Below are 9,075 nucleotides of genomic sequence, written 5' to 3' on the forward strand. Positions count from 1 at the left end.
ATGGAAAATCACACACCCTATAATAATGGGGTCTTAGATTTGTGTCCAGTCTTTGGATTCTACCACATCCATCTATATTTTCGTTATTTTTATTTTCTGATTGGCCATTTATTTATTTATTTGTGATTATTCTTTTTACTTTTTTGAATTTTTTGTATAACTACCTATGTAACGCGAATTAGATGTTACACCTGGTGTGATTAGTTTTTATAAATTACATTTATCTCCCATAAAATTATGTATAGTTACTGCAAGACCCCTTCAGGTTTAAAAAAAAAAAACGTGAATACGACTTTCTGACTAACGAAGGAAGTTGAGAGGAAAAAAATGCAAAATTATCTTCCAATATTGGTAAACTTTTTATGCCTTTTTCTTTGAAGAAAATTTTTAATAAGAAGAAAAATAAATGAGTTTAAATACGAATAGTTTGAAGTGTTGGTTTTACTGAACGCTTTCTCATCTAAGTAAATTCAACTTAATTTCAACAATGCAGGACCATAACAAAACAAATTTCAGTAACTAGGAAATTAATTAGCTAACAAGCTTGATAATATTCAAAATCAGCCTATTTTAATTAATTCTTCTTTACAATTCAACTTCACTTTATTATAATATTAAAATTGGAAGGCTACCTAAAGCCTAAATAGAAATATGCAATTTAATGGTACAAGTTATCACTCTTGAACCAAGCAAAAAGCTATGTCGAAATCCAGACTTTTCGAGGGTTTCAAGAAACGCGGTCTTTAATTTTACATTTTCATCTATCTTTGATTTGGGAAAAACTACGTCGTATTGGCTTATTAGTCGTTGTACTATAAAAAGGAAGGCTGGGTACATTATTGAGGATAAGCAAAGAAATGAGATTATAGCTTAGCTTTAGCTGTAGTTATCGTAACCTTAATTAGTTCTTCTCGTTATTCATCTATGTTTCTTGTTATCAATCGACAACTTCTATGTAATCGCAATGGAATTCCAGAATTATGAATCTCACTCGATTCATAACATGATGAATAAGGGAAGATTAGTTAAATTAGTTACAAAGTTAAAAGGCTTCACAAGGGTCAAAAAAAATTCAAATACAGGACAACAATTTCAGTAACCGAAAATAAACTGTAATGAGTTTATATTATTGTGTAGGAAATTCCAGCTGAAAGTATGCCCTGCCTTTCTTCCACTCACATATAAGATAGATAACTCTGCATATCTGCTCATACAACAAATAAATTGGTATCAGATACAAGTACAACCCCTATGCAAGAAAATACCAACAATAACTGGATAATCATTTATCTGCATTTAACCAAAAGATACCATTGAATTCACCATTAAAAAAAAAATCACATTGATTACCTTCACTAGATCTCGGTACATGAAGAACGTATTTTGGCTCCAGTACCAAAAATGGATTGTCGCTCGCGCATTTTCTTTTCAAAGGATAGGCTGCAATAATCCACCTCTACGTTGACGTACTTCAATTTCAATTTCGGGATGGTTTCCAGTTTGTAGCAATGCCTAACAATCACATGGTACATATGTGGGAATTCTTCATCGCCGGATTCCCAGTGCTTTATATCCAAGTCTTCTAGCAGCAGAAACTGAAGGCTGGGGAACTGTCCGTTACTCGTTTTCCACACAGGGCCGCAAAAAGCATACCATCGCAGTTTGAGCACTTCAAGATATGGTAATGTTGCAATCACTCCCATATTCTTCCACGGCAATCCACATCCACTCAGACTTATCTTCGTAATGGCCACAGGAAAATTCGGAACACAAGGAACAATCTGAGACTTGAGGTTAGGATTTACAACAATGCATTTAAACGACTTAAAATGATGATAGAGAGAGGCAAAATGACCGAAAAAACTGAAAGTTTCGATTGAGTCATGTGCCGACTCAATTTGAACGGCAACTCTCTCTAGGTTGGGGATTCTCGAAAGCACTTCAATGGTACAACTGTGAACGCTCACACCTGAAACTGTTAAAAGATTCTCAAGATAAGAATCACTGAGAGGAGGAGTTGGCAGGTCAAAGCCCTTGCAGTAAAGTTGCTTTAGTTTATGCATGTTCCAGATCTCTATAGGTAGATAAACCGGATTATTATTCGACATTTTGATGTTATGATGATGACAGAAAATCAATACTTCAAGGTTCGACAGTCTGGATATGGAGTTGGGGAGCACTTCGTCACACGTGATGGCAAGGTACCTTAAGTGAACTAATGCAAGTACATGGTGTGGGAACTCGTAGAAGCGGATGGCAAGTGCATCTAGTACCTTGAGCAATTTAAAACACAAGGGCAACTCTATTGGATATTGTTGTTTTGGACCAAAACAAAGAAGAGATCGTGCATCTGAAACCGATTCCATCCACTCATGAACTTGTGTGAAAGCAAGAACAACATTATTGTGGACGCACAGACGTTGTTGGCTTCTCAAGTTCTCAGGAGTACAATCCGTGTACTTTTTCAGGATATGGAAAAATGTTTCACTCTTAGCTTCGTTAACACATAGACTCCGAAAGGTGAAATGCAATCTACAACTCTTAGGTGAAAAAGTTAAAGATGTATCTTTTTCGCTCAAAACAACACTCTAGCGAATAAGTTGATCCAAGTACTTTCCGACAGTTTCTTCTTCGTTAAGAAACCTATATGGAATGAGAAAGCCCTCAGAAATCCATAATTTGAAGAGCTTGGATCGATAAATCACATAATTTTTCGGGAACACACCCATATACAAAAAGCATAGCTTTAGATATTGAGGCAACATCATGTAGGTTAAATATAGCGACTTTGAGAGGGGTGTGTGGTCATCTCTTGTGATGACGAGTGGGTCTTCCTTTTCTGATAACGCCTTCCATTCTTGAAAGGATTTTCCACGCAGGTTCTCTCCGACCTGTATAATTGCCGCAGGGAGCCCCTCGCAGTTTTTGGCAATCTTCTTTCCGATTTTCTCAAGTTCTCGACTGCACTTCTCGTCACTATTACCAAATGTTGTCTGATGAAGTAGTTTCCAACTTTCTTCTTCTTTCAGCAATGGTAATACGATAACCCTGGCTGCATCACCGTTTCGGATCTGAGATATGATGATGACGCGGCTTCCTTTTCCGTTATCTGGAAAACCACTAACTTTTTCGTCATATGGAAAAGCACTAAATTGTAGCTTAACCCAGACTTGAGTATCAATCCATACGTTGTCTAACACAATGAGATACTTTTTGCCAGATAAAGCCTCCGACAATTGATTATTCACATAATCGATGTTTTCGTCAAGTACTGCGTCGTCGTCAGAGGGGGTGACGCCAAGTTGATTGAGAACACACAGCAGAATTTCTTCCAATCGGTTATATTGTGGGCCGATTTGCACAAACAAACGAATTTCGAACTCCTCCGCAACACGTGGATCGTTGTAAACATGTTTAACGAGAGCCGTCTTACCGATGCCGGACATGCCCACAACTGATCCAACTACGAGGTCGGCTTGGGGACTCCATATCCATCTTTTTAGTGTTCTAATTTGGTCATCCAACCCCACTAGAAGATTTTGTTGTTCAGAATACGAAGAAGACGAGGAAGAAGAAGAAGAAGAAGAAGAATACCTCTGTTGTTGTTGGTCTTTGTCATTCATGTTCGACAAAGTTGCTGCGAGAAACGAAATAATTTCTTCTTTGACTTTTGGGAGTTGTTGGGAGAGCAACAAAGTGAAACTGGTGTTATGATCATCCATGCTTGCAGATTGATCAGAAAGAAGAACTAATCGATCCGATATATGCGAGTCGATCAGATGTTCGAGTTTTCGTAACGCATCTCCGACTCGGCTTTCGGAAGCTATATTGATGCTATTAAGGGGCTCCATTGTTTCCAGAAAGAATCCCCAGTCAAAGAGATCATCATGGATAAGCTTCGTTTCTAAGTAGGAAAGAAGATATTTGGTTTCGAGATTGTTGAGAAGCCGCTGAATTGTGTGACTAAGGGAAAGTATGGCAGCATAAGCCATCTCTCTCTCTCTCTCTCTCTCTCTCTCTCTCTCTCTCTCTCTCTTAGTACAGGATAAGCGTGTAATGCCCAAGAACACAAGATGCAGTGGTAAATAGCACCAAACTTGCATTTTCCAAAATAATACAAAAAAAGTCAAAACATCCAAAAAGTCTCAAAGATATTTATTCTATTCGAAATGTCCCAAAGTCACAATATTAATACTAAATTATCCAAATAGTCAATTTTTGCAGCTAATCTTATTGAATTATCACTCAATTATATTTATATAGACGATTGTGTAGCATCTATGAAATTTTAGTTTGAAAGGGTTCTCGTGCATCGCTAGGGTGAAAATGCTAGTTTTGTAGAAGTTTTAGATCAAACAAAATAATTCCAATAATTTACCATAAGTACGATAGTAAAAACTCGGGAAAATTACATTTTACGTCCTCCTACTTTATCCATTTTTTTTTTAAATTCTCTCTAAACATTTTAGAGTTACAATATTAGTCCTTAATCATGCCATTTTTTGACAGAAATTGTCCGCCTTTTATTTATTAAGTTAAGATGGATGGAAAATGACATGTCCCTCTCAGGTGCCTTCAACTTTCAACACTACATAAAAATGGACTTTTAACAATACGCATTGTGTATTGTTAAAATAGAATTCACCAAAGTAGAATTGTGTTTTATTAATGACCTGCCAATTTACTTCCGGCCAAAAGATGAATTTTAAAAAAAGTGGATTTTATGATTTCTGATTTGTTATATATATACACAAGCTAAGGATTCAAAAACTTGAGAAGACAATTCTGCAATTTTCGAAATGGGTTTTGGAGAATTAAGGATTTTAGAATAAAAATAGGGGAGAAGAATGACGTGTCGCTCCACATCACGTTTTGTCAGCTAAGTAGGCACTGGGTGTTGTACAACTCGACATTTAACGGCCACAGAGACGTCACGTGAGCCACGCGTGCTATTTCCGTCGAAGTTAACTGCCGACGTTAACGGCAGAACATAAAGTGATCAAAAGTGGCAAGTTTGAGGACATATTTCGTGGATTGAAATGTTTGAGGACATAAATCGTTTTAGTGGTAAAGTTTAGGGACATAAATTGTAATTTTCCCCCTCAAAACATCTATCAGGTCATTGATATTACATACTGTAAAGTTCAAGATTTCCCTCTCACTTATCGGGGTGCTCCCTTGTTTCGGGGTAGAGGTAAGGAGGTGTACTTTGATCCATTGGTGCAGAGAATTACTAGCAAGAGAGGGGACTCGAACACTAGACCTTTTTACCCTATTGATAAGGTTAGGCACCAACTCTCCTAATAATGTTGGTAATGTTGGTAAAATGTGTTTGATTCAATCTAATTAAAATCAATTTTTTGTTTACTTGCGTCGTGGCTTCTAGAGGGGTATTTTTAGTATACAAAAAATAGTGGATCTAATACGGAGTGAAAATGTGGTTGATCCATTCTTATTAAGAAAAACAAACACTAGAGGGGATTCTCATTGATAGCCCATTTTTTATAATTTGATTTCCATATTAAATGTCACTTTAGAATTTCAAGATATATATAAAATAAAGAAATGCTAGTGTAACCTAATGGCATATTTATAAAGTTAAATTAATTTATTTGTATATATAATTTTTTTATCTCCTATTTTACAGCCATTTTTTTCTTATTACTATAACACCAAATCTCCGCCAGCACAATCATAATCCAATGCACTGGAGTAGAACGATCGAAGAATTGCACAACCCAATAGAGGCATCTAACATAACAAATTATTGCACAATGATATGCCATTTTATTTGCCTCGTATTACGGGTAGAAAATAATAAAATAGCCAAGATTAAAGATAGGACCAAAGAAAGAATGATCTCCATTGCTAGAGAATATGGATATTAGTTAAAACCATAAACTGGAAAAAAAAAAAAAAAAAATAGTATTTCCAGGCAATCAAAGTAGAACAAAAAAAACTTTGTTTTAAGTACACTAGAATGAGTTTATATTAATGTTTAGGAAACTCCAGCTGAAAGTATGCCCTGCCTTTCTTCCACTCAAATGAAGAAGATACATAACTCTGCAAATCTGCTACGATTGTCACCTCGGAACAGACAGACCTAGCTCTAATACAACAAACAACAAAGAAACTTGTATCAGATACGAGGACAATAACTCGATATTCATTTTCCCTCAAAAAAAAAAGCAAAAAAACTGGATATTCATTTATCTACATTTGAACAGAAAAGAAAACAAAAAAAAAAAAACAGATGGCCCTAATCGAAGATAATGAAATTACTACGATATGATCATCTAAAGTTTGTTGATAAGCAAGAACTTAGCCTCCATACAAGTGCTATGCGATAAAAAAAAAACCGCCCAATAGTCAATAGCTGAGGATTAACAAGACGACATGAAATATAACTGAAAATATGTTGGGAACCAACTCTAGAGCAGATGACTAAGCCACATTTGCTGCAAACATTTCTCACGTTCCATCGGTTTCATCTGGAGAAAAGGAGAACTATGTGTCACCATGTTTGTTAATTAAATGTTTAACCCAACACACAATCCAAACAACAAAAATAATCGAGACCATATTCAAGAACTGAGAATTTTCAGTCGGATAACTCGAATATTTCGATCTAGTTCATATTTAAATAGCAATTCAGGAATTCCCATCAACACTCAGAATGAATCAGGGGACTATAAGTTGTGACAAAAAACTGCTTTAAGATCAGCTGACCTACTGTATATTCAGAAAGGTACAACTGCGGGTTCCTTTGTCAACAAATAAAAAGGTATAACCGCTACTGCACGGCAATTTTGTGCGCAGAGAGGTACAGCTGTGGATTTCGTTTACACAAGGTAGGACTACACAAATAGGAACATTACATGCTCAAGTTTAATACTGAATTCACCCAAAAAATATAGTTTATTTCACATATTAAGTCATCACAAAGATTGAATAATGAAAAACAAATGTGAAATATCCCAATTATGAAGTAGGCTCCCAAAGAAAAAGAAATATAAAAAACAATCAGATAAAAAACAAACATTTAATGGCACTCAATTATACACCTTATATATTACTCAACTGAAAAAATGAAATGAGAAATTGTTAAAGTCAGTGTGATGATAAAACGATAAATGCGATTTATGTTATTTTTCAAGAAATTGTTTGACATAGGAAATTTAAATCATTAGCAGGATTGGAGTCTATTTTCCTTCATGTAGATCCAATGAACTAGTTGCCTAGAAACGTAGCACGCATATTATCTATACATGAGTGTTATGCATTAAATCATAATAGGACACCTTGCAAATTCTTGTATTTCTTTCAAGCATTTGGAAACTCATGTGCCTGCAGGAATTAAAATATTCCAGTTAGATTGCTAATTTTTACCGTCCACCCAAAAAAAAAACGACCCAAATCGATCGCTAACAAGCTAGACAATATTCAAAATCAGCTTCTTTTACTTCTTTACAATTCAAGTTCACTTTTTTTTATGATGTTAAAAATGGGAATAAGGCTAACTTTAGAGGTAAAAGAAATATGCAAGCAGTGTATATATGGTGAGGTACTATTGAAACACCTCCTGGAAAATAGAGAGGTGCTATCAGCGAACTCCCGTGATTAATCTCGGCCTCCCATGAATCAAATAAACACGATCGAGCTTATTTGGGATTATGAAGGCACGTTTCTACTTTCTGGATATGTAAGTGTATTTAAAAGTAAGTTGATTCACACGCACTGTGCTAGAGAAATTGAAACGGTATTTAAGCATTGTATGCAGACGATGTACGATTGGAACAGGATGAATGAAGGTCAATCAATCATGGTAAACTATTTTAGTGCACACACAAAAAAGCTTACTTAAAACGACTACTCACACGAGTAATCGATTCTTGTGGATTAAATCACAGAATCACTCTTTAAAGCAAGCAAAATATACGAGAAAAAACGCATAGTCAAGCATGAAGCAAGCATCAATTTTAAGAAGATTTAGTTACCGGTATGAAAACTTAGACATCAAATTTCATATTCGTGCAACACGTAATTTCAGTTAGTCCAGACGTGTGGCCTCGATTCCAACTTTCAGTTACTTCACTTAATCTTCCAAAATCAAAACACAGCTTTCGATAAATTCTCTTATACTAACATTCTACGACAATAAGATGTCGATAACAAATAAAGCAGCAATCTTGGACACATTTTCGGTAACCACACAAAAGTTATGATAAGAAAACTGAGAAGTTAAAAAAAAAAAAAAAAACTAAAGACATACTAGCTAGAGATCTGGAGAAGTGCAGCAGAGTGTACCCTGAGAAAGAGCCCGGCAATTCCGAGATGATGTGCTCAGACATGACGTCATCCTCGCATTAGCCACCGTGCTGTGCAGCGGCAGCATCGACGCCACGCCGCCCAACTCCGACGGTGTCCTGACACCCAATTTTTCATTTTTATTGCTGAAGAAAATTTACAATAAATAGGAAAAAAGAACTGCGGAAATTAGGGGTACCTGGAGAGAGAGAATCTAGGAATGGGAGACGGAGATGATTTGGAAGGGAGAGGGGGCCTCGTCGGCGCCGCCGTGGCTGATCTGGAGGAGGAAGAAGCTTGTTTGGAGATGGCGGATTTGAGTGTAGAAATGGCGGATCTCTGGAAAATTCGGCTGCATCTGGACGCCATTGCTGAAATTAAGATCGATGATAATAAAAAATGGGGATGAAAGAGTTGGATAAAAGATTGTAGGGTTTAGGGTTTTATTTAAATTAGTATACGGTCCCTATAGAAGTAAGATATTTCATTCACAGGCCCCATGAGTCTGCAAAAATTACTTTTGTGACCGATTACATGTTTTTCAGTTTAATTACATACAGAAAGTTGGGGAAAATACCAAAAAGGCCTTAATTATAAAAAAAAAAAATCTTAGATTAAGGAAATCCCAAGAAGTATGTTTATGAGATGTAGTATTTAGACAAGTGTAGTATACTTGCTTATTTCGAAGATCCTCGATACAGAAGAAAGAGCTCGGGCATTACTAAATATGGGACATTAGAAATGCATTCAATCGGCAAAAAAATTGAT

General features: G+C 36.0%; 2 protein-coding genes and 1 non-coding gene across 11 annotated transcripts; all 3 read right to left on the reverse strand.

Moving 5' to 3' along the window:
* Positions 1-1,103: 1,103 nt before the first annotated feature.
* LOC105948634 (putative late blight resistance protein homolog R1B-17) lies at positions 1,104-4,126 on the reverse strand. The gene is given in 2 exon segments (XM_088819201.1): positions 1,104-1,204; positions 1,351-4,126. A coding segment is annotated over 1 exon segment (2,637 nt). The 5' UTR covers positions 3,993-4,126; the 3' UTR covers positions 1,104-1,204; positions 1,351-1,355.
* A 1,724-nt stretch (positions 4,127-5,850) lies between these two features.
* On the reverse strand, positions 5,851-8,725 carry LOC105948682 (hypothetical protein). Of its 9 annotated transcripts, none has more exons than XR_016031633.1 (5): positions 8,507-8,725; positions 8,273-8,426; positions 7,302-7,347; positions 6,431-6,491; positions 5,851-6,109 (listed from the first exon to the last, which is right to left on the reverse strand). XR_016031633.1 is itself a non-coding variant. In XM_088819188.1 (4 exons), the coding sequence occupies exons 1-3, from the start codon at positions 8,674-8,676 to the stop codon at positions 6,472-6,474; spliced, it is 309 nt and encodes a 102-aa protein (XP_088675314.1). In that variant the 5' UTR covers positions 8,677-8,725; the 3' UTR covers positions 5,851-6,109; positions 6,431-6,471. The 9 variants fall into 9 exon arrangements, 5 of the variants coding, with proteins under 5 accessions (XP_088675314.1, XP_088675303.1, XP_088675318.1 ...); XR_016031636.1 differs by having other exon boundaries at positions 6,038-6,109; positions 8,308-8,426; XR_016031634.1 differs by lacking the exon at positions 7,302-7,347.
* LOC148772735 (small nucleolar RNA snoR83) lies at positions 7,551-7,672 on the reverse strand. Its single transcript, XR_016032974.1, has one exon. It is a non-coding gene; the product is annotated as a small nucleolar RNA snoR83 (small nucleolar RNA).
* Positions 8,726-9,075: the final 350 nt, after the last annotated feature.

Source organism: Erythranthe guttata, chromosome 1 (genome assembly GCF_056151865.1).
Source record: "Erythranthe guttata isolate IM_541 chromosome 1, IM_541, whole genome shotgun sequence".
NCBI classification, from domain to species: domain Eukaryota; kingdom Viridiplantae; phylum Streptophyta; class Magnoliopsida; order Lamiales; family Phrymaceae; genus Erythranthe; species Erythranthe guttata.